The 25,726-nt window shown below is 43.1% G+C and overlaps 1 protein-coding gene across 5 annotated transcripts in view; it reads left to right on the top strand.

Moving 5' to 3' along the window:
• Positions 1-25,726, top strand: part of BLM (BLM RecQ like helicase) — an 87,706-nt gene that overhangs the window by 20,346 nt on the left and 41,634 nt on the right. For 3 of the 5 annotated variants that reach the window (XM_039257372.1, XM_039257365.1, XM_039257386.1), the window contains exons 2-10: positions 7,567-7,668; positions 8,802-9,502; positions 10,787-10,946; positions 13,545-13,666; positions 18,115-18,247; positions 18,535-19,241; positions 20,972-21,163; positions 23,206-23,324; positions 24,478-24,591. In XM_039257372.1, the coding sequence (XP_039113303.1) occupies positions 7,571-7,668; positions 8,802-9,502; positions 10,787-10,946; positions 13,545-13,666; positions 18,115-18,247; positions 18,535-19,241; positions 20,972-21,163; positions 23,206-23,324; positions 24,478-24,591 (2,346 nt within the window). In that variant the 5' untranslated portion in view covers positions 7,567-7,570. Of the gene's footprint in view, positions 1-7,044; positions 7,069-7,566; positions 7,669-8,801; positions 9,503-10,786; positions 10,947-13,544; positions 13,667-18,114; positions 18,248-18,534; positions 19,242-20,971; positions 21,164-23,205; positions 23,325-24,477; positions 24,592-25,726 lie in introns of those variants that run through there. The other 2 variants (XM_039257379.1, XM_039257395.1) reach the window with 2 other exon arrangements.

Genomic DNA, 25,726 nt, shown 5'->3' with positions numbered 1-25,726 from the left:
TCTCGGGGTCGTGAGTTTGAGCCCCACATTGGGGGTAGAGAGTACTTAAAAAATATTAGTAATAAAATCTCTTAAATACAATTTTTCCTTACAATTTAATATCCTTAGACTCTTTCTTAGTATCACGACCTGATTGTTAAACAAAGGTCCTCTCAACTTCTGGCCTAAGCTATTTTTGTTTGTTCAAGACACTGTTCAGATGGGGCTCCTCTAATCCTTTATTCTTTGCCGTTGGTTTGTTTTAATTAAAAAGACTTCGAGTCTCATTGGCTGGGTGTGTGTCTGTATTCCTGCACTGGGTTGTCATCCTCTTCTTCCTTCTTTTCACTGATTTATTTGTTCTTTCTGTGCATGGATATGGTCTTCTGGTTTATTATGTTTCAGTCAGTAAATTTTTTCACACTGTTGAATTAGTGTTTTGCCTATTGCAGTGGCTTAAGAATAACTCCCCCCAGTAACTGAGAGAAAATTGTGATCATTCTCCAGGTTGTACTTGTGATTCCTGGGGTGGGTCTAATTCAGAGATTTACTTTAAAGCTTTCTGGGCTCATTGCTCTGTTCCTCTCCTTTAGTATGGTAAAACCTTTCACTGGTCTCTATGTTCAGTTTATTTTCCTCCTTTGATTTTATATCACCGATCCTTGCTGTTTCGATGAATAATTGTTTGTGTGTCCAATAACTTAACGATGTTTTAATGGAGTGGGTACACAGGAGACCCCTTTTTGCTTCTCGGCATTCACCGGCCTCTTCAAAGCGTTCCCACTGAAGGATTTTGAGTAGAAAATTGTGTACTTGCTGTCATGCTTTGGAGTATGTCTCTGGCTACCCTGTAGGAATAACCAGAGTCGTGTAGCTTAAAACTAGGGAAAAGTTGGGGCACCTGGGTGGCTCCATCAGTTGAGCGTCCAGCTGTTGATTTCAGCTCAGGTTCTTGGGATTGAGCCCTGTGTCGGGCTCTGTGCTTACATTGCTGGATTCTCTCTTACTGCTCGGGATGCTCTCTCTCTCTGCCCCTCCCTCATTTGTACTCGCACGCTCTTCCGCTCTCTCAAAATAAATAAATAATAAAACATTAAAAAATAGCCCAAGGTTAACTGCATGCCAACCATGAATCCATAATGTTATCACTACAGTTATGAAATAGCTAATCAAAATTTGTACTATTGAGATGGCTAAATACACATACCATCACGCTGTGGAGTAATGTTGGAAATCGCTGTTAGAATACCATGGCTCATGGGGCGCCTGGGTGGCTTAGTCGGTTAAACGTCCGACTTTTGCTTAGGTCATGATCTCGCGGTTCGTGGGTTCGAGCCCCGCGTCGGGCTCTGTGCCGACTGCCAGTTCAGAGCCTGGAGCCTCTTTCAGTCTGTGACTCCCTCTCTCTCTGACCCTCCTCTGCTCACGCTGTCTCTCTCTCTCCTAGAAATAAATAAAAAAAAAACATTAAAAAAAAAGAATACCATGGCTCGTTTTGATCCACAAATAAGAATGACATGGAAAATTCATAGAAGGATGCAATAGAAACTATGAAAACTTAGAAGGAATGTGGGACAAGGTTAAGCAATGATGGCTTGGACCATTTTGTTCTTTGTGTCTTAAGGGTGGAGGTCTGTGTCTCTGCCCCAACAGCAGCTGCTGAGGTTGAAGTCCTGAGAGGTGGCGTGTGGTTTCCCTCTTTCTCATTTAGACTGTGAAAACTTCCTCATTGGACGGACTGTGGAAAGAGCATATTTAAACAAATCCTAAGCCTTTTAAACTAGATAGAAAATGGGGAGGTGCTGGGGCGCCTGGCTGGCTCAATGCAGGAGCATGCGACTCTTGATCTCAGGGTCATGAGTTTGAGCCCCGTGTTGGGCATAGAGCTTAGATTTTTTTTTAAAAAAGTGGTAGCAAAATGGGAAGGTGCCTTTGGACACTCAGAGACTGTGGTCTTAACATACTCTCTGCGAGGGCGCTTTAGGCATCTGACTCGTTGTTTCAGCTCAGGCCATGATGTCCCAGTTCCATGAATTCAGGACCCACATTGGACTCTGCCCTGACAGTGCAGAGCCTGCTTCGGATTCTCTGTCTCGCACTATCTCTGTCTCTCTCAAAATAAACAAACTTAAAATATATATATATATTCTCCATGAAAAAAGGAATCAGGGCCCTTTGGGGAAATGGCTGATTCTAAGTGTGGAGCTAAAAATGCACAAGATTAGCCTGGGAGATCTTTTCATTCTAGATAGTGAGGGAGCTGGCAAAGACTATTTTAGGACTATTTTAGCCAGGACTATTAAGGTTATGTCCAAAGGGCTAAAGAGGCTCTGCTGGCCAAACATGAAACAATTGGAGAATCAATAAGAATGATAACTGTATTGGACTAAAATATACCTAAAGTGGGAGCACCTGGGTGGTTCATTCAGTTAAGCATCTGACTCTTGGTTTTGGTTCAGGTCATGATCTCATGGTTTGTGATTTGAGTCAGGCTCAGCACTGGCAGTGCAAAGCCTGCTTGGGATTCTCTCTCTCCCCCTCTCTCTCTCTGCTCCTCCCCTATTTGTGCATGAGCATGCGTTCACTCTCTATCTCAAAGTAGATAAACTTAAAAAAAAATATATATATATATATATATATATATATGCCTAATATGTTTAACCGATGAGTTTATAATAATACTGAAAGAAAATTGAGCATAATTGGAGGTTGTTAGAAAATGAAGTCATTATTTTGAAAATTAATAAAGGAAAGACTCTTATCCTGTCTTTCTTATGTGAACTGTAGTATATTAGGTAACAAAATAGTAGTTCAGAGGAGGAAAGTATTCCAGGTAATGAATAAAGAAGGAATGACAGGATGAAAATACATCATTTCAGGGGCGCCTGGGTGGCTTATTCGGTTAAGCATCCAACTCTTGATTTCAGCTCAGGTCATGATCTCATGGTAATGAGATCAAGCCCTGAGTTGGGCTCCATGCTGAGCACAGAGCCTGCTTGTGATTCTCTCTCCCTCTGCCCCTCCCCTGCTCATGCTTGCTTGCAGGCATGTGCACATGTTCATTTGCGCACTCGCTCGCTCTCTCTCAAAAATAAATAAACTTTTTTTTTTTAAAAAGGAAAATAAGGTAAAACAGGTGGCTGGCTCAATCAGAGGAGTGTGTGTGTGACTTGATCTTAGGGTCATGAGTTAGATTACTAAAATAAATAAATAAACTTTTAAAAAAATCAACTAAAACAGTTGTTAAACATAGGTTATTTTAATAATCAGTGAGTGGATTGTGATTTATGCGAAACTTCATATTTCTTTTTTTTTTTAACACTTTTATTTATTAGAGAGAGAGAGACAGAGTATGAGCATGGGAGGGACAGAGAGAGGGGGAGACATAGCATCTGAAGCAGGCTCCAGGATCTGAGCTGTCAGCACAGAGCCTGATGCGGGGCTCGAACTCGACAAACCACGAGATCGTGACCTGAGCTGAAGTCGGATGCTTACCCAACTGAGCCACCCAGGCGCGCCACAAAACTTCATATTTCCATGAATGTAATCTAGTATTGTTAACCCTTCCTCCTGAAGTACATGGCATTCAATAAAAGTAGGTCTCTGGTAAAGATGGAATGGGAGAGGGATTATAACTATCAGCTCAAGTGAGGTGTTTTTTTTTTTTAATGTTTATTTCGGGGGAGAGGCAGAGAGGGAGAGAGAGAATCCCAACCGGGCTTCACCCTTAAGTGGTCCGGGTTCATTTTTCTGCATGTCCCTGTCCAGTTTTCCCAGCACCATTTGCTGAAGAGACTATCTTTATTTCATTGGATATTTTTTCCTGCTTTGTCAAAGATTAGTGGACTATATAATTGTGGGTCCATTTCTGGGTTCTCTATTCTGTTCCATTGATCTGAATGTCTGTTTTTGTGCCAGTACCATACTGTCTGGATGCTTTGTAATACAGTTTGAAGTCCTAAGATTGTGATGCCTCCAACTTTGGTTTTCTTTTTCGAGATTACTTTGGCTATTCAGGGTCTTTTCTTGTTCCATACAAATTTTAGGATTATTTGTTCCTAGCTCTGTGAAGAATGCTGGTGTTATTTTGATAGGTATTGCACTGAATATGTAGATTGCTTTTGGTAGTATCAACATTTAAACAGTGTTCTTCCAATCCATGAGCATGGAATATTTTTCCATTTTTTGGTGTCTTCTTCAATTCCTTTCATAAGCTTTCTATAGTTTTCAGTGTATAGATTTTTCACCTCTTTGGTTAGGTTTATTCCTATGTATTTTATGATTTTTGGTGCAACTGTAAATGGGATCAATTCCTTGATTTCTCTGTCTGTTGCTTCATTATTGGTGTATAGGAACGCAACTGATTTCTGTGCATTGATTTTGTATCCTGCAACTTTGCTGAATTCCTGGATCACTTCTAGCAGTTTTTTGGTAGAATCTTTTGGGTTCTCCATATACAGTATCATGTCATCTGTGAAGAGTGAAAGTTTGACCTCCTCCTGGCCAATTTGGATGCCTTTTATTCCTTTGTGTTGTCTGATTGCTGAGGCTAAGACTTCGAATACTATGTTGAATAACAGTGGCAAGAGTGGACATCCCTGTCATATTTCTGACCTTAAGGGGAAAGCTCCCAGTTTTTCCCCGTTGAGGAAGATATTAGCACTGGATCTTTCATATATGGCTTTTATGATCTTGAGCTATGATCGTTCTCTCCCTACTTTCTTGAGGGTTTTCATCAAGAAAAGATGCTATATTTTGTCAAATGCTTTCTCTGCATCTATAGAGAGGATCGTGTCGTTCTTTTATTGATGTGATGTATCACAAAACAATTTATTGTTTTGTGGATATTGAACCAGCCCTGCATCCCAGGTGTAAATCCCACTTGGTTATGGTGAATAATTCTTTGAATGTATTGTTGGATTTGGTTGGCTAGTATCTTGTTGAGGGTTTTTGCATCCATGTTCATCAGGGAAATTGGTCTGTAGTTCTTTTTAGTGGGGTCTTTGGTTTTAGAATCAAGGTAATGCTGGCTTTATAGAAGGAGTTTGGAAGTTTTTCTTCCATTTCTATATTTTGGAACAGCTTTGAAAGGTAAGTGTTAACTCTTCTTTAAATGTTTGATAGAATTCCCCTGGAAAGCCATCTGGCACTGGACTCTTGTTTTTGGGGATTTTTAATCACTAATTTGGTTTCTTTGCTGATTATGGATGGGTCTGTTCAAATTTTCTGTTTCTCCCTGTTTCACTTTTGGTAGTTCTATATGTTTTATTTGTCCATTTCTTCCAGATTGCCCATTTTATTGGTGTATAATTGCTCATAATATTCTTTTATTAGTGTTTGTGTTTCTGCTGTGTTGGTTGTGATTGCTCCTCTTTGATTCTTGATTTTATTTATTTGGGTCCCTTTTCTTTTTGATCAGACTGGCTACAAGTTTATCAACTTTGTTAATTCTTTCAAAGAACTAGCTCCTGTTTCATTGATCTGTTCTACTGGTTTTTTGGTTTCAATGCCATTGATTTCTGCTCTGATCTCTATTATTTCCTGTCTTCTGCTGGTTTTAGTCTTTATTCACTGTTCTTTCTCCAGCTCTTTAAGGTGTAAGGTTAGGTTGTGTATCTGAGACCTTCCTTCCTTCTTTAGGAAGGCCTGGATTGCTATATACTTCCCTCTTATGACCGCCTTTGCTGCATCTCAGAGGTTTTGGGCTATGGTGGTAACATTTTCATTGGCTTCCATGTACTTTTTAATTTTCTCTCTAACTTCTTGGTTAGCCCATTCATTATTTCGTAGGATGTTCTTTAGTCTCCAAGTATTTGTTACCTTTTCACATTTTTTCTTGTGGTTGATTTCAAGTTTCATCGTGTTGTGGTCTGAAAATATGCACGGTATGATCTCAGTCTTTTTGTACTTGTTGAGGGCTGATTTGTGTCCCAGTATGTGATCTGTTCTGGAGAATGTTCCGTGTGCTCTCGAGAAGAATGTGTATCCTGCTGCTTTAGGATGAAAAGTTCTGAATATATCTCTTAAGTCCATCCAGTCCAGTGTGTCATTCAAAGCCATTATTTCCTTGTTGATTTTCTGTTTAGATGATCTGTCCATTGCTATAAGTGGGGTGTTGAAGTCCCCTACTATTACCATACAATTATCAATGAGTTTCTTTATGTTCCTGATGTATTTATATATTTGGGTGCTCCATGTTTGGAGCATAAATGTTTACAATTGTTAGATCTTCTTGGTGGATAGACCCCTTAATTATGATATGATGCCCTTCTTCATCTCTTGTTACAATCTTTATTCTAAAGTCTCCAGTGTCTGATGTAAGTATGGCTACTCCGGCTTTCCTTTGGCAACCATTAGCATGGTGGATGGTTCTCCATCCCCTTACTTTCCAATCTGAAGGTGTCTTTAGGTCTAAAGTGGGTCTCTTGTAAACAGCGTATAGATGGATCTTGTCATCTTATCCATTTTGTTACCCTATGTCTTTTGATTGGAGCATTTAGACCATTGACGTTTAGAGTGAGTACTGAAAGCTATGAATTTGTTGCCATTATGTTCCTGTAGAGTTAGAATTTCTGGTGGTGCTCTCTGGTCCTTTCTAGTCTTTGTTGCTTTTGGTCTTTTGGTTTGTTGTTGTTTTGTTTTGTTTGTTTGTTTTGTCTTTGCTCCCGTCAGAGAGTCTGCCTAAAATTTTCTTGCAGGGCTGGTTTAGTGGTCATGAATTCCTTTCATTTTTGTCTGGGAAACTGTTTTTTTTAAATTTTTTTAATGTTTATTTCTGAGAGAGAGAGAGACAGCGTGAGCAGGGGAGGGTCAGAGAGAGAGGGAGACACAGAATCTGAAACAGGCTCCAGGCTCTGAGCTGTCAGCACAGAACCTGACGCAGGGCTCAAACCCACAAACCGTGAGATCATGACCTGAGCCGAAGTTGGACACTCAACTGACTGAGCCACCCAGGCGCCCCTATCCGGGAAACTTTTTATCTCTACTTCTATTTTGAATGACAGCTTTGCCGGATAAAGAATTCTTGGCTGCATATTTTTCCGATTCGGCACATTGAATATATCCTACCACTCCTTTCTGGCCTGCCAGGTTTGTGTGGACGGGTCTGCGTGAACCTCGTCGATCTTCCCTTGTAGGTTAAGGACTGTTGTCCCTTGCTGCTTTCATGATTCTTTCCTTGCCTGAGTATTTGTGAATTTGACTCTATGATATGCCTTGCTGATGGTCGGTTTTGGTGGAATCTAATGGGCATCCTTTGTGCCTCCTGGATTTTGATGTCTGTGTCTTTCCGCAGGTTACAAAAGTTTTCCACAGTGATGTGCTCACATACATTTTCTCCCCCTTTTTCTCTCTCTTCATCTTCTTGGACCCCTAGGATCCTGATGTTATGCCTTTTTAATGAGTCACTGAGTTCTCTAAAGATTACATATTTTAAATTTCACCATTTGTAAAAAATGTCAAAACAATTTATTGACCCAAAAAAACCTAATTAACAGTGCTCCACCCCCACCCTCTCACCCCCCAAGAAATACTGTGATTAATGCGATGTATGTGGCTGTGCTGATAGTTCTTTTCCTCACTGTTTAGGATCATGGCTGCTGTTCCCCAGAATAATCTACGGGAGCAACTGGAACGCCATTCAGCCAGAAAAGTTAATAATACATTGAGTCTTTCGAAACCGAAATCTTCGTAAGTATTTTTGCTGTCATGCAGACACTGACCCGCTGTATCTGAGACCTCTTTCCTTTTGACCCTTTCACTGTGCAGATCAGTAAGTGAAGCTCAGGGGGCCAGTGACTCTCCTGCTTTGTACATGAATAGTAGAACATGTTTTAGCGGCACCGGGTGCTGAATTGGTCAGTGCCTTTGCATTGTTCCTGGTGCATAATGCTTGCTTGGTAAACATTTATGGAATGAATGAATAGTGAATCTTATAAATTTGGGCAAATAGGTATTTTTAATATTTTAATGTAATTTTATACCCATTGCAAGAACAGTTTATAAGGAATTGATAGCTCTCCAGTTCTGTTCTCTCCTCTGAGCTAGACTGCAAACTCCTTCTAATGAAACTTAATTTCTGTTCTTTACTGTGCCTTTACTAAGACCAGACACTGTTCTGGGCACTTTAGTTTAAAGTTACCGTTGAACCTCATGTCACTAAACCCCACAGACATCCAGGACACCTGCCTCTTTTGCTTGCTTTTCAGATTTTAGTGATGCCTCTTTGGGTTTTGCCTCTTTTACCCATCAAACTTGTATTAGAGGGGCAACAGCTGCCCCATTTGAGTTTCTTCTCTGCTTCTTGGATGCTGCCCCTCCCACTGGACGTGCTGTTAACTAAGGACGGCCAGCCTGAGACATAAAATAGTGGGAATGGCCTGGACACTCTCAAAACTGAGTAATTAGCTTCCGAATTAGAAAGATCATAGCATGCTGGGGCGCCAAGGTGTCTTGGTCACTGACTCTTGATTTCGGCTCAGGTCATATCTCACAATTCATGAGTTCGAGGCTGGCATCAGGCTCTGTGCTGACCGTGTGGAACCTGCTTAGGACTCTCTCTCCCCCTCTGTCTCTGCCCCTCCCATGCTCTCTCTCTCAAAATAAATAATATAAACTTTTAAAAAAAGAGATCAGCGCATACAAAATATAACTTAAGTTACCTTACACATTTTGAAACCAGAGAGGGAAAAGGTTCTTTGCTCATTTGTGATACAGTTAAGGTGAGTTGCTGTATACATCAGTAACAGAGTTTTAGAGTTTTGTATTGTTGGTGGGTTTGTTAAAACTCATCAGTCTAATTCAGTTTTTCGATTATTTTTCAGAGGTTTCACTTTTAAAAAGAAAATCTCTTCAGCCAACAATGTATCCGTCACTGGCGTGTCCGTAGCAAAAGCCCCTGTGTTAAGTGATAAAAGCGTTAATGTCACCGAGGCCTTTTCCTTCAGTGAACCGTCGCCTCACATCACAAGTCAGCAGACGAGGATCAGTGACTTTAAAAGTGCTCCAGCAGGTCCGCAGACCAGGAAGGCTGTTTCAAAACCGTTAACGCCAGCTTTGCCTCAGGTCCCGCGGGGAGTGCTTTGTAATACCCAGAACACATCGGTTGTAAAGAAATCCAGTAATGCCACTTCCAAGAAATTAGAATTCAGTTCGTCATCAGATTCTTTTATTACCATCAATGATTGGGATGATATGGATGACTTTGATATTTCTGGAAATGCACAAGCATTTGTGACACCGTGCAGAAATCACGTGGTCAGAGTGAGCACTGCTCAGAAATCAAAAAAGACCAAGAGAAACTTTTTTCAAGCACAGCCTCCTCGAGCAAATACAGTAAAGGCCAATGCGACTCCGTCCTCCCCTGAAAGCGAGCGGATGTGTGTGACTGAGGAACGGAACGACAACTCAGAATGGTTAAGTACTGACGTGATTTGCATTGACGACGACTCCATTCCTGAAGAGGTGCTACGTGGGCATACTCAGGACGGTCACCCTTTAAAACCTCACTTGGGAAAAGAAAGAGGTAAAAATTATATTTATCTCATTTCAGTATGTTGAGTGTGTTAACTATTCAAAGCCAGGCACTGAGACCAAGAGACACAGCTTTTGTCCTTAGGTCCTTGGAAGGAACATATTAAACAGTGTGTTGTTGGCCACATTCTTGAGGCAGGACGTACAGATGAAATGCAACGATTTTATTCTGATACTATGATTATATAAACACCAAAGATAGTTGTATAATTTTACTTGTGAAGAAAATAAAGTCCATAGAGGTTAAATGGTTTCTTAATGGTGTGCTGGCTAGTTAGTGATAGAATTGGGATGTGAAACTAAGCCTTTCTATTATAATTCCTTTATGGCTTGCTCCCACCTAATGTGGATGTAGAATATGATCTAATTATGCTATTAAAAGTTTTACACATTCAAATCATTATCTGTGTAGCTCTCATAGTTATTAGAACCTAGCAGCCATATGTGGAAGTACCCGGCGTATGAAATAGTTGTGAATGTGAGGCTGACGCTTTTAGATAACCTGAATCCCATCAAGGTTACTAGTGGGTGAGGGGACGAGAAGTGATCAACAGTAAGAACTGTAGTCTCATCCAATGCGTTGCTGTTAATGCAGAGAAAATTGGGTAAAAGGTGAACTAGAAAGTGACCATGTAGCATCGTTATCATGTATGGTCAGGAGAGAGACACTGTCAGGGCACCTGGGTGGCTCAGTCGGTTGAGCGTCCGACTTCGGCTCAGGTCATGATCTCACGGTTCGTGGGTTCAAGCCCCACGTTGGGCTCTGTGGTGACAGCTAGCTCAGAGCCTGGAGCCTGTTTCAGATTCTGTGTCTCCCTCTCTCTCTGACCCTCCCCTGCTCACGCTGTCTCTCTTTCAGAAATAAAGAAAGAAAACATTAAAAATTTTTAAAAAAGAGAGACACTGAGTCTTGCAGGATGTAAGTGACTAGGGTGCCTTGGTGGTGCAGTTAACAGCGTTTGTGCAGTTATTGGACTGACTCGTACTCCCTCTTACTTAAATATAAGCAAAAGAGATCAAAATAGAAGTGCCGACACTCCACGTGGGTTTTGTAACTTACCGGGAGACAGACATGAAAATCCTTAAGTAGACCTTTAGCCTCATGCCCACATTCGTTAGACTTAATCTGGTTGACTCAGTAATTCTTCTTGAAGATCCCCCCATGCTGAGGTGTGGAAGGAGGGCGCCCTGGGCTGGTGTGACTCGTCCTGGGCACTCACTCGGAGTGACATGCCAGGAGTGACAAAAGTAACCTGTGTCCCTGGTTTTCCTTTAGAGAGTAGTGAAAAGAAGAACTTGGAAGAAACAGAATTACATTCAGTTGAGAAGTATCCATGTGTTGAGCTCGACGAAGATGATTACGATACAGATTTTGTCCCACCTTCTCCAGAAGAAGAAATGATCTCTTCCTCTTCTTCCTCCTTAAAATGTCTTAGGTAAAACAGCTAGCTCATAAACGTTGTTTATTTCTGGGATATCTGAAACAATTCTCTGTAGCTTGGTAGTATCTGTATAGATTTATATCCTGCTTCTGCACAGTTTATATCTAAATGAAAGCATCAGGAAATCCGTTTATATGTTTTATTTAATTGATGGTATTCTAAAGCTGTAAAGTTCCTTTAGGATTAATTACATGGGACCTCCAAACAGTTTTGTTGAGTTGATTTTGACAGGCAGAATGTATTCCTAAAAATACTGTCTTTCCAAACTCTTAGACCTGAAATGACATAATATACCCTTTTTTTCCTTTTCTTTTCTTTCCTTCTTTCCTTTTTTTTTTTTATCTTGCAGTATAGAATTGGCCGTTGCATTTGTCATTCTCTGAATGCTAGTAAATCAGTGACATGGTTGTGGTTAGCTGATAGTGTGGGAAAAAGATGATACACATAGCCCATCAATAGCTTAAAATATAACAAATAGTCTGTGTTACCTCCGCCTTCCACTCAATCTAGATCCCAGTCCAGTTGAGTGATGGAGGATTTACTGTGCTGTTAACCAGTGCTTCAATGAGAACAGGTCCGTCTGGGATACCGCCTTCAGTAAGAAGGAGGTGTTCGCCTGCATAAACTCCTTCTCTGGGCTTGTGTTTTACCAGTTGGTTTGGGACGTTTGAAGAGGCTTGGGAAAGGCTGGAGTGTCCTTGCAGTTTGATGACAAAACTAAAAAAAAACCGTAAGAGCTGCCCTGTCCTCTTCTCCTTTCCCACAGAAATGCAGACAGAACTATAGGAGATGGAGGAGCTGGGCGAGAGTTCCCACGGAGCGTAGATTCTAAACCAGATTCTCATGTAACAGCGAGGTAGCCAAGGCCCGGGGAGGCGCAGGCACCGCCCGGGATACAATTAGTGGCACACGGACAGAGACCCGGTGTAGGGCTGTGCCCTGGGCCAGACCGATTCCTGCTGAACACCTGCCTTTGCTTTCTCTGTTCGTTGAAAACGTGTGCCTTGTCCAATGACACTGCAGCCGCTTTAACAGGACACTTGTAGTCGGGCGGTTCCAACAGACGAGACATTCTCTTTACCTGCATTAAGTGCTGCTCCTTCTCTGCACGTGTGTGTGATTTTTGCATTGCTGTCACCAACACGTAACTGTACTATTTTCTTCTGCATCTTTGCTCTTAATATTATTTTAGGAACATTTTCCACGTTTCTGCGTAGTCTTTGTCTTTATTCCTTTTAATGGCTGATAATTTCTTGAGTTGTCATAGCATGATTAATTTTACCTAGGTTGTTAGCAGTTATAAAATGTTTATGTCCAAGGCTATTCCCAGTATAGATTCTCTCTCTGTGTTTTCCATTGCAACCTCGAATACATATTTGTATATATTTTAAGACCAAAATAGAATTTTTACAAATGATGCTCTAAGCATGTGCAGTACACACGTAAATTTTCTTTGGTATTTTATCTTGTTTTAAAACGCTGCTTGTGACTTCGGGATTCATTTCAGTGGTGGAATGGTCAGATAGTATATAACCAGACGAGAACCATGTTTTTGTACCTCCTATGTGCCTGAAGCTCTGCAGCTGGCCCTCAGTGCTCCGTCTTCAGGTCCCACGTTGCCTCTTGAGTTCTGTCTCCAGTTATGCCCATACCATAACCCTAAGCCCCAGCGAGCAAAGGGAGACAAACTGAAAATCCAGAAAACATTGCTAAAAACAGAAGGCCTTTTCTTTCATTATATTACCATTTTTTAAGACTATGTAAAGCATAGTTACTCCCCACTGTTTGATTTAGTTAGAAGATTGCATTCTAACATCCTCCTTGAGGTTAGTGATTCCTGAAGATCAAGTAAAGGGAATTGTCTTAATTGTCTCTCCTCATGGTCCATCCCCCTTCCCGTACCCACCATTCAGGGTTCCCTCAAATCTCCTTGGCAAAGTCTTCTCAAGTTCCGGAAGGTGCTACATTTCCATGGTACTCTCTCTAACACTCATTAGTGAGCATCTATTTTGTTTAAAATATTTCTTGTATCCACCTAGACTGACCACGTTTATACGTGTTGATAATTTTCGTATAATCTGCATGAGTTAATCTTATGTACAGATAAACATACAGCCATGCTGGCCTAGTAAGAGAAGCTGGATAAAATGCTTTGGAACCTCAGAAGAGAGGAATGTTAATAACTACGTGCTGGAGAAGGCAGACAAGTAAGACTTGGTCTGGGCCTAGAAGAACAAGTGTGATTTGGGTCAGAAGAGATTGGATGGTGGGTTTTCCAAATTGGGAAGAGAGCGAGGCAGAATCCTTCAAGTAGGCCACACCGGGCTCCTGTGAGGAGTGTGAGCGACGCCATGTGATGCCACAGGGGGCTCCTGAAACGACACCTTTGGAGGTACAGTTGAAAGGTCTCTTGGGGCCAGAGGATGGGAGACTTTGAAAGCCAGCTGTAGAAGTTCTAGAATAGAAGAGACAAAAAACATGTTTCTCTGTTCTGTTACATTGTCTGGCCAGTGGTGGAAAAACATCAGAGGAAAAATTATGCATTTGGTCTAAGTCTGTATTATGGTTGGCTTTATATTTTTTAATTTGCAGTATGTTAAAGGACCTTGACGCCTCTGACACAAAGGGTGCTCCTAGCACATCAGAGGACTTGGCAAAACCCAAGGAGATGACCACGCAGCAGCCTGATCCAGAAACCAGCACAGACTATGACGGTACAAAAATTATTTCAGATATAGCACTTATTTTAAATACTTACATTTGAAAACAAAGCGGGATTGTATTTTTAACCTGTGGCTGCCTAGCATGAGGTGCATGAGATGGCTCTCACACGGAACCGGGCCCCTCACACGGAACTGGACTCCCACACAGAACTGGACTCCCCCCCCCAAGAACTGCCCCACTCCAGAACTGGGCCCCTCACATGGAACTGGACTCCCACACAGAGCCAGGCCCCACACAGAACTGGACTTCCCCACAGAACTGTACTCCCCGCATAGAACCGCCCCCCCCGCCCGGAACTGGACCCCTCACAGAACTGGGCCCCCCACGTAGAACTGCCCCTGGGCGCTGGGTAGGCACCATCGGCCCCAACAACTCAGAAACCTGTGTTCTCACAAGATAATTCATACTCTGTTTTGAAAACACTACTTGTTAGAAAATTACTTCTCATACTCAGCCAGAATTTGTCTTCCTGTAACTTTAATCCTTGTGAAGTAAGTCTAAGGTTCCTAGAAGCCTCTCTCCCCACCCCAACCCTTGCTTTTTGTAGGGCTAAATGTTGTTAGGTCTTTTAACTCCTTCCTAGACCTTACATCCTCCTGGTTCTCCCTTGTGTGTACTCTGGTTTGCCTCTTGATGTCCATGCAAAGTTTAATATTCCTGTTTTTTTGATGTTTCTAATTCACTTTTAAATTTTCTATTAAATATCTAATATAAAGAATCCAGCCACACTACAAGATTTTGAAAAGCTGCAGCCTCCATGGGGCGCCTGGGTGGCTTAGTCGGTTGAGCGTCCGACTTTTGCTTAGGTCATGATCTCGCGGTTCGTGGGTTTGGGCCCCGCGTCGGGCTCTGTGCTGACTGCCAGCTCAGAGCCTGGAGCCTGTTTCAGTCTGTGACTCCCTCTCTCTCTGACCCTCCTCTGCTCACGCTGTCTCTCTCTCTCCTAGAAATAAATAAAACATTAAAAAAAAAAAATTATTAAAAAAAAAAAAAAAGAAAAGCTGCAGCCTCCTTTCCTGTTCCTGATTTCTGTTTCCCAGCCACTCTGTCAGACTAGAGATCTGTGTCCTTCTGTCCTGGAAAGTTTTTTGGAATTATTTCTTTTTCTGGTTTTGTTTGTTTTCTCTTTTCTCTTACACTCTTCCTAGAACTTCTGTTATTTGGGTTTTAGGCCTCCATGAGGCCTATAGTTTCTATTTTCCACCTCTTGCTTCTCTGCTTTCTGGGGTATTTACTCAGTTTTACCTTTAACTCGTTTATGGGATTTTCCATATTAATGAAACCCTCTTCCAAAAGCTCTTTTATATTCTCTGAATATTTCTGTAACCTGTTCTGGTCTTTTTTTTTTTTTTTTTTAATGTTTGTTTATTTTTGAGAGAGAGAGTGTGCACGCACATTATTGGGCAAGGGGCAGAGAGAGAGGGAGACAGGGAATCCCAAGCAGGCTTGGCGCTGTCAGCACAGAGGCGGACACGGCGCTCAATCCCACAGACCATGAGTTCATGACCTGAGCCAAAGTCAAGAGTCAGATGCTCGGGGCGCCTGGGTGGCTTAGTCGGTAAAGCGTCCGACTTTCGTTTAGGTCGTGATCTCGTGGTTCGTGGGTTCGAGCCCCATATCGGGCTCTGTGCTGACTGCCAGCTCAGAGCCTGGAGCCTGTTTCAGTCTGTGACTCTCTCTCTCTCTGACCCTCCCCTGCTCATGCTGTCTCTCTCTCCTAGAAATAAATAAAACATTAAAAAAAAAAAAAAAAAGAGTCAGATGCTCAACTGACTGAGCCACCCAGGTCCCCCTGTTCTGGTCTTTTCTGATGGGTTCTGTACCCGTGGTTGTGTGTGTGCACAGACATGTGTGTAGTGTTGGTGTGTGCACGTGCATAGTGGTGTGTGCACAGGCATGTGTGTGCACGCACGTGTATTGTTTGTATGCGTGCACGTGTGTAGTGTGTGCGTGTGCATGTATGTGGTGGTGTGCATGTGTGTAGTGTATGTGCATGTATGTGTGGTGGTGTGTGTGTGTGGACATGTGTAGTGTGTGGTGGTGTGTGTTGTTTCTGTTTCCTCCAAGTTTCTTTTTATTTTGGTCTCTGAATTTATGGTTAAGGATGTCCCTGAAATACCTGATGTCCTACTAGGACACTCTTCTAGGTGTTTTACAGTAGTGACTAATTTAATCCTCACAGTGGCCTTGAAGGTAGTTTCTGTTATGCCCATTTTGCAAATAAGGACACGAGGCCCAAAAGAGTTAAATAGAACTACACTTGGTCATTGAATTAAACAACAGCAGGGCAAGGATGGAGACCCCGCAGTCTGGAGGCCCTGGAGTTGACACTGGTAGCCCCACGCTGTACAGTTTATGTGGTGCTGTTTCACCGATGGCGTGGGTAGCTGGGACGGGGGCAAGGACAGAGCCCCATGGAATGTCATTAGCGGTCTCCCTCTCCGGGGACTTCAGTCCATTCATCACTTCTTGTTCAACTTGTTACAAATCTGCCTTCAGACTGTGTTTCTCTCCCTTGCCCATGGCGGGTGGGGTGGGGTGCAGAATGCTGCAGAAAACTCGGTCAAGTGGCTCCACAAGTTCAGGGTCTCCGGTGGCAAGAGGGAGCGCCTGGGACATGGGCTCTAGAGTGACGCCATCCTCAGATAAAACCCGTCTTCTCCTACTCCCGGCTGTGTGATTATGGCAAATTAGTTCAGCTTCTCTGGACCTCAGTTTCTTGTATAACATGAGAATGCTGTCTTCCTGGGTATTTGTCAGGATTCAAGGTGAAGTGCACGGAGTACTGTAGGCCTTCAGTAAATGGTAGCTATTGTTATCTGCCAGTCTAGTAATCCCTCGAAGAAGGAACTACGTTAAGATTACTGATTTATTTACATGAACTCTTGCCAACTCTGTAATTTGTTTCCTCCGTCTTAGAGCTCACAAAGCAGCCGTTTGATAACACGTTCTAGGATTTTGCCTTGAATTAACATCCAGATGACCAGCCAGTAGCCTTTGGCAATCTGTTTAGAATTTTTTTTTTTTTTTAATTAGAACAATGTTTGCTTGTCTTCACTCTTTCGTCAGCTAACGGTACAGTTCACTGGATTCCTCACCTATCAGCGGGATCTTCTTTGCGGGTTTCCTTTGTATTCTGAGGCGTGGCCTGTCTAGACAAGAAGACTGCGCTCCTTTTCAGTAGCTGTATCTATCTCTGAGCCTATCTTGGCTTTCACTTCCTTCAGACCATTGTTTATTCTCCTCTTTCCAATCTGATACCCGTTTGTCATGTGGAGAAAACACGCAAAAGGAGGATTCAGCAGTTCCACTTCACCTTCTCATACCTCACGTCCTTATTCCTGCCAGTCACCAGTAAAAGTCCATGTCTCCCAAGTCCTTGTCACACAGATGCTTGTCCCCTGACCCTCTATCTGTCTTCTCTTCCTCTCCGTCCTGCCCTTTAGAGCCTACGACTGGCTGTCCTCTGTTCTGGTGTCCCGGTAGCCTTGTTCTCTTCTCTGAACATTCTCGTCCTCTCGTTTCTCACATTTTCTCCTGTGAATAGCTTCCTCTGCAGCCCACCTAAACTGTTGCTGCGCCGTTGATTTCTCCTACTTACCTGAGGCCTTAGGGTAGACTAGGCATCTTCCCTGCTTCCCATTTCTACCCTAACCCATTCTTTTCTTTCTTCATCTAAAGCCTCGCCTCCATTGACATCCTTTTTCTTAGTTATATAACGTACATTTTTAAAGTGGGGAAATTCATCAGGAATTTCTCTCTGACACCTGCCTCTCACCTCTCTTCCACCCCGTGTCTCCACCTCAGTCCCCCCCATTCCTTTCTGTCGCTGTTTCCGCTGCCCCTGTGTTGGTCTCCCTTTCAGGCTCTGTTTCCCTGTGTGATGGCGGAGGAGGCGGCCGCCAACAGCCCATGCAGCTTATTGAAAAGAGAAGTCTCCTTTTCTAGTCACAAAACTCTCAGACCTGTTTCTGTGTGAGCTGCCTTACATCAGATGCCCACCGAGGGAGAGGGGCAGGGGTCTCTGCAAAGAAAGTCTAAGTCTGTTACCGCTGAGAGGAAGTGTGTACGCCAGGCGGAGCGGAGCAGCAGGTGGGGCTCTTGCCTGCACCCTGTGTGATTCACCTTGGGTGCACCTGGTGACGTTTACCCCCGACGTTAATTAAAAACTTGCGTAAATCGATCAACTTTTGTAGCTTACGGTGACGTAGGTTACCCTAAGCGAAATAGTAAGAATTACCCTGAAATGAAACGATCACACGGTTCTGCATCATGAGAACAGAGATAACATGATTTCTAGTTATTTCTCAGGCAGATAATAGGGCAGCACGTGGTAGTTTATAATCTTGCCTTTAAACTACTTCAAATTTTACATGCATGGCTTATAAAATTGTAAGTCTTTTTCAAGGGAAAATATTAACAAAATAAAACTTTATAGCCAGACAGACCAGTTTACAGCAGCAGCTCATTCACGTGATGGAGCACATCTGTACATTAGTTGATACGATTCCTGACGATGAACTGACGGCCCTGGATTGCGGACAAGAACTGCGTCGGCAGCGGGACATAAGGTATCTTACGTTTTCTTCTTCTGGAATGTATCTGATTGCATCCCACCAACATAAGTCAGAAACACACGGGGCAGAATTTCCAGGCATTCTGGCCGGGAAATTGAATAGGCTACTTGTCACTATGTTTTAAGTTTTAAATTTATTTATTTTTTTCTAACTGCCCCTTTGGAGACTGAAAAACAGAACCTGTTTTGCCACGATTTGGGATGGAAACTAACGATATACTTGCGTGGCCTACTGTGGCAGACCGCTCCCAGTGAGGGTGGTGTCCTGTGTTTTGTCTCCAGAAGGAAGCTCCTGGCTGATGCCGACTCGAATGCAAGCGGTGCCTGTATTCTTGGTTCAGCGTGGAGGTGCGGGCCTGGCGCACTGGGTAGCCCTGCTGAGGACATGACCTCTGTTTCCTCTGCCGATGCGCTTTTCAAGGGTGACTCCTGTCCTGCAGGAAGCTGTATTTCTGTTAAGGAGTCCCATTTTCCACACCTTCCCTCCAGTTCCAGTGCTGCTGGGAAATGTGTGCTGGCCACTACCCCGGGAAGGGCAGGATCCTCGGCCACCACGAAGAATCCCTTTGAAAGACCGTTATTCAGTCCGCATTTACAGAAGTCCTTTGTAAGTAGCAACTGGGCTGAAACCCCAAGGACAGAAAAGAGAAATGAAAGCTCTTATTTCCCGGGAAATGTTCTCACAAGCACGGCTGTGAAAGATCAGAATAAACATACTGCTTTGCTAAATGACTCAGAAGGTGAAATCCAGGCAGCCCGTGATACTGATAATTTTGACATAGATGACTTTGATGATGATGATGATGACTGGGAAAATATAATGCATAATTTAGCAGCCAGCAAATCTTCCACAGCTGCCTGTCAGCCTATTAAGGAAGGCCGGCCAGTTAAACCAGTATCAGAAAGAACTTCTGCAGCCACCACAAACTGGCCTCCACTGGCATCTGCCGCTCCAAATAAAAACTCAGAATCCATTCAGAATTACACTGGTAAGTTTAAAATAAATGGATGCTTGTATTTTACGTGAAAACATAACTTTCCAAAATCGGAATTATGTAAGAAAGATGATCGCGAATCATCCTTGCCTGAAAAGTGTGTTGTTTCTATGCACATTTCTGCTGATAACGTGAATCACAAATCACCGTTTCAAAAGCAGGTCGCTCCTTTGTCTCGGCGGCAGCTGTAGTTCTATGAAATGCGTAATTATAACCTATTGTAGCAAAGCTCTAAAGTCATTACAAATGTGCTTTGCCTTTGAATTAACATCTTTTAGTCCCTAAAACAATAAAGCTCATGGGGGCCGAGCTTTTAACGATTTGAGGGGTGAGTAAAAGCAAAGCTGAACTTCTATGTTAAAACTGTAATTGTGTGTATTTTTAGAACTCTGAGTTGATGAGAACTGATCAGTTTATGAAGTAGAGAAACATGTCTTCTGTCTTAAAATATTAAAATGCAGGGCAGTCTAAGAAAGACACGAAGTCAGAAATTCCTGAAGACAGATTCTTTCTCTGGGCCTAAAATCCTTTTAATTCATTCAACATATATTTATTGAGTGCCCATTCCGCACCGGGTTCCGTGCCAGGTTCGGGTAAGAGATGAATAACAAGTCGTTCGTGTCCCCTCGGAGCTCCCAGTTTAGTGGGAGAAGTTTGGGGAGGAGTGCAATTAGCCACTGTAAAGGCTGCAGACAGAAGCCAAAATTAATTTTAAAACCTTACGTCAACCCTATAAAGTTATCACAGAGCATGTTCTAACCAACACAAGTTTATATGTGTAAGGTTTCATAGAGTACGGCCGTCCCTATTTTTGCCATCGATGACTTAATACCATGGAGGTTGTTCTCACAGTTATGCCGTTGACCTTTAAAATAACCATTAATGGATTTATTTTTGTATCGTGTTAGAATGTGTCATACTTGATGCTTGCAATTATCTTTGAGACAGTCGAGTGCTGGTAGAGAGGCTGCCCCAGCTGGCCTGAGCACCTCTTGTTCTCTGTGCCAAGCAGGGGGCGCGGACGTGAGAGACACGGTGGCAGAAACACCATGGGAAGCTGAGAGGACTCCGAGGTTTCAGACCCGCTGACTGGGGATCTGTGACACCACTAGCAGAGCAGGGGAGTCGGGAGGCAAAGCAGATTGGGAGAGAAGCTGGGGAGGGCTATTTTAAGACTTGTTGAGCTTCAAGTGTTGTAAGTCGTTCAGGTAGAAATGTCTGGAAGACATCTGGAGAGGCACGCAGGGCTGGAACTTAGGAGGGCGTCAGCAGGGCCTTACAGAAGAGACCCTGTGCACACAGGTGATGTTGAAGGTCAGAGGACTTGGAAAATTCTAGGAAAGGGCGGCCAAAGAGCCCAGTCCCAGAGGGGGTCTGCAAAGACTCCCAAATTAAGGGGCAGGTGGAAGAAGTGGTGCCAGGGAAGAGAATTTCAATAGAAAACCCATGATGGTCTTGAAGGTCAAGAGAGCAGGAAGAAGGGAAGAAACGCAATGGTTAGTGGTAGGTGCTGCGGAGAAACCAAGGAAAAGGCTCGAATTTGGCCCTCGGGACGTCTCTGGTGGCCTTGACATTTGGCGGGGATGAAACCCTGATAAATGGTTAAAGAACAATGTGCTGCAGGGAAATGTATGCCTTGGAGTTTACACAGCAAAGGGTAAATGCTAAAACCGACTTGTTAACAATAATGCTCTTATTTTTCTTAACATTGATTATTTTCTCAGACAAGTTGGCGCAAGATTTAGCACCCAGAAATCTGAAGCAGGAGCGTTTCCAAAGTCTTAGTTTTCCTCATACAAAAGAAATGATGAAGATTTTTCATAAAAAATTTGGCCTGCATAATTTTAGAACTAATCAGCTAGAGGCGATCAATGCTGCGCTGCTGGGTGAAGACTGTTTTATCTTGATGCCCACTGGTATGTATTTTTAGATGTAAATTGGCAGGAGTCCATTGGCAGATGTTAAATGAAAGCCCTTTAATAGAAATAAAACAAACACCCACATGGCATTTCTGTCATTAAGGGACCTCTGAACCTCCCATGCCATCGTGAGGAAGAGTATTACCTCCTGTCCTCTGTTGTCGCGGTGACATTTAGACCCTTCAAGATGTTCAAGTCAAGGCTGCTTGTGTTGAATTGATCTAGAATTTTTCATTGGGAATTTCTCTCTGTCTTTTTTTCGTTTTGTTTTTTGGTCTAAATTAATCTGGAACATGAACCAAAAAATCACCGTCCGAGACCTCGACCATCTCTGGCGCTGTGCCTGGTACAGCCTGGTAGTGAAGATGGTCGGGACTGTCCGCTGTGGAGTGTTGGCCTGGCTTTAACGCGCAGTCAGGTCACTTATTCGCGGTGTGACCTTGGGCAAGGCGCTTCACCCCCAGCTCTAGTTTCCTCGAGTGTGTGGCAGAGGTGGTAGTAAACTACCTACCTTGCAGAATGTCCTGGGGATTAAATGAGAAGCATTTAGCATAGTTCTTCCTCAGCCTCAGTGCTGAAGAGATCCAGGACTTTCCACTGTGTCCGAGTAAGAATATTAAAGGCACAGTCAGGTTAAGAAGCACGGGAACTGGAGTTGCAGGACTCAGATGTAGACTTCCCTCCGCCTTTTACTCAGCTCATTTGTGACCTTTAGCAGTTCTGGCCATCGTTATAAAAACTATGTTGACCGTTATAAAAATTATTGGAGTGTTTTCCAAACTGATTTTAAAATTTGGAGGACACTTATTTAATAATCAGCATTTCTTACCTCGTTAACTTGCTGTTCACTCTGTCTTCTGCTTTGGTATTTCAGAGCTAAAGCTGGGAAGGACCCTGACAGTGATCCAGTCCTGTGGTTTCAGGGATTTTCATGGTCCTTGACGGTGTCAGGGAGCTCTTTGAGAGTCTTCTGACCCCAATTTCAACCTCTTGATTTATATAGATAAAGATTCCAAATAAGGTTTCTCTTAGAGAAAAAAGATAAAAACAAAAACCAAAAAAACCACTGATGTAGTGTATTTTGCAGGGACAACATCGAGGCGCAGTGAGGTTAGATGGCACGTCTGAGTCAGACCGCCTGTGAGGTGGTGGAGCAGACACTAGAACTCAGCTTCCCGATCTTTCCTTGATACTTATACTTACATACCAGGATGAAATGTGCTTACTCCACGTGCAAAAGAGAGGAATGTGGAGGGGGGAACAGCCAAAGTCCTGGAAACTGCCTGGCGTAAGCTTCTGCTATCAGTGGATGGGCAAGGTTGGAAATCAGAGACCAGTCATGTTAGTTTTCATGAAATGTGTACTGATTGTCTTACCATTTTGAATTAGAGCTACACGGAGAGGTGGGGGGCGTCTCAGAGTTTCTCTCTCTTCGTCTTCTGCTAGCACACAAGTGTAGTTCTACCTTCTTTGATCTCAAAGGAAGATTGGGAATATTTTCTTACTGATAAAGCGTACAGTGAATAAAAGCTCAGATATTTAGCATTGAAAGGTTACTACTGGTTTAAAAAATGAGATCCCAAAAGTGCTTTCTGGATCATCAGAGAAATATTAAACCATATTCACCATAGTCTTAGTGTTGTATCTTTTGTCGTATTTTGACTCCTTAAAAATTGAATATTATCTAAAGTAATTATTTTCACACTAATACTGTAATAGAGTGCCCCTCGTACTGTATACGGATTTCCCAAGTAGACTTTTAAAGCAATTGTATTGCATTTCAATTTCCTGCCCTGATTCCTTCTTCTTCCTTCATGTATACCTACAGAAGATGTCCGGAAAGAAAATTTTCACACACTTAAATTGTCTAAATGTTTTGGCTCATTCGAGTACGGCAAACTGTTGGTACCGTGGAGAATATCACTTGGCGTCCTATTAATCACTTTAAAATATTACTGTGTGATTTACTTTGTAACTTTTGCCTTCATGCTCTCAAGATAAAACCTGAAAGGCTCTTGTTTTGTTTTTTGTCCTTCCAGGAGGTGGTAAAAGTTTGTGTTACCAGCTCCCTGCCTGTGTGTGTCCTGGCGTCACCATTGTCATTTCGCCCCTGAGATCACTTATAGTTGATCAGGTCCAAAAGCTGACTTCCCTGGATGTAAGTTAAAACAAAACACTACCAATTATGGCTTAAAAAAATGCTCATAAAGGCATAAAAATAATTGTATGTCAATGCTCTGGGTAACACCTTCTTTATTAAGTAGTCCATGAATTATAAGGATCGATCACAACCGTTATGTCAAGTTGTACATGTGAGAGTCTGAAAATTCTAAGGAGGTAATCTTCTGCAGTTCGGTCTAGAAAAATGTACTTTAGCAAGAATGTTCAACCTGTATTTTGCTGATGTAAATTTCCTGTACTAAATGTGAGGATTTCTTCTTTTATTCCTGCAAGATAAGCATATTGGCTAGTCCCTTAACACCTCAAAATGCATCACGTGAGCGCCCCGCCCACGTGCCCCTCCTCCTCTTGGCTGATGTCCAGGAACTACGTGTATGAATGCATTCTCCCAAATCCTGCATGTTTTCGAGGTTATGAGCCACCACCCCTCGACGAGACCACTGGTTTGATTTTTCCTCTGAAGAATGTGTTTATGCAGAACCGGTCACCGTGTGTAGCCACTCATGAGGCCCCTCCGGCCTTTCTGGTGTCCTTGTATGTGAAAACCCTGGAGATGCCTTTACCGATACAAAAAAGAGCCGTACATTAGGATGGGAATCTCCGGAGTGCTGAGTTTGTATTTATCTTATGTACAGATATGGAAAAGCAAAGGCAGTAAAGAAAATAGAAACAAAGAGAAGGAAGTAAACGATGGGAATATTTTGAATTCTGGCTAAGAAAAGTTTTCTTGCGGGGCGCCTGGGTGGCTCAGTCGGTTCAGCGTCCGACTTCAGCTCAGGTCATGATCTCGCGGTTCATGGGTTCGAGCCCCTTGTCGGGCCCTGTGCTGCCAGCTCAGAGCCTGGAGCCTGCTTCCGATTCTGTGTCTCCCTCACTCTCTGACCCTCCCCTGTTCACACTGTTTCTCTCTCTCTCTCTCAGAAATAAATAAAACATTTAAAAAAAAAAAAAAGAAAGAAAAGTTGTCTTGTGAAATATGTGCCAATTATTTACTTTATTATATTGAGACTATCTCTCCTTTTACAGGTTTGTTATATGACTTGTAAAATATTTATAAAACGTAAGGATAAATATATGCTTAAGCCAGATTAATATACAAAATGTAAATTGTTTACTACTTTTATACCTAGATTCCAGCTACTTATCTGACAGGTGATAAGACTGACTCGGAAGCTACAAGTATTTACCTGCAATTATCAAAAAAGGACCCAATTATAAAACTTCTGTATGTCACTCCAGAGAAGGTTTGTATTGATACCATTATTTTAAAATATGATAGTAGAACTATCTTAGGAAAACAGCCTGGTTCTCCCCACTGAGTAGGGAAGCACCCAGTCATCCTATCCTGTGTCTTCCTTCTTTATCACCACGTAGAGAGTGTCACTCCCGGTGACCAAATGTGTGGAGATTTTTCATCACACTGAGCTCTCTGTGACCCCAGCAGGATGTCCTACAGGTTAACTCAGTTCTGACACAGTCTACACAGAGGCAGCGTCGGAGCCCACAGGGTAAGGGCTCGGTCCCACGACACGGCTCCCACCCTTCTTCAGATGCCAGTTGCAAGTAGAAGGTCCCCAGGCTTCCCACAGTCTCTGTTCAGTTTGGCTAACAAATCCGAGGTTCCTGTGAGCCCCTCCTCAGGTTCAGTTAATGTGCTAGAGTGGCCCACAGAACTCAGGGAAACTCGTTTACCGGTTTGTTAAAGGATGCGGTCAAGGCTGCAGATAACAGTCAGATGAAAGGTATGTGGGGCGGGGCCTGGGCCCTCAGCTTCTGTCACATGGGTTTGGGATGCATGTCCCTCCCAGTGTGGACGTGCTCACCAACCTGGAGGCTGGCCAACCCCACCCACACCATTGGGATTTTATAGCAGCCTCCTCATGTTGGCATGACCAGTTAACTCCATTTCCGGCCCCTCTCCCCTGTCTGGAGGATGGGGCTGCTCTGAAAATTCCAAGCTTCTGATCATGGCCCGGTCTTTCTGATGACCAGCTCCCACGCAGAAGCCATCTAGGAGCCCACCCAGAGTTGCCTCCGTAGATCAAAAATGCTCCTAGTGCTCTTGTCACTTAAGGATTTAGAAAGGAGTGGCTCCTGGGTGGCTCAGTCAGTTGAGGGTCTGACTCTTAATTTTGGCTCAGGTCACAAATCTCAGCGGTTCATTTCGTGGGATCGAGCCCTGTGACGGGCTCTGCCCTGACCTCTCAGAGCCTCCTCAGGATTCTCTCTTTCCTTCCCTCTCTGCTCCTCCCCCACTTTCTCGCTCTCTCACAATAAGTAAATGAACTTAAAAAAAGAAGACCCCTAACCAACTGAGCCACCCAGGAACTTATGGCAAAGACGAGTCAGATGCTTTTCAAGACATGGATGCCAGATGTG

This window comes from Hyaena hyaena, unplaced genomic scaffold, assembly GCF_003009895.1.
Source record: "Hyaena hyaena isolate Hyena2069 unplaced genomic scaffold, ASM300989v1 scaffold_13, whole genome shotgun sequence".
NCBI classification, from domain to species: Eukaryota; Metazoa; Chordata; class Mammalia; order Carnivora; family Hyaenidae; genus Hyaena; species Hyaena hyaena.
Note: the sequence above shows the minus strand (reverse complement) of the source record. Positions and strands in the feature narration are given on the sequence as shown.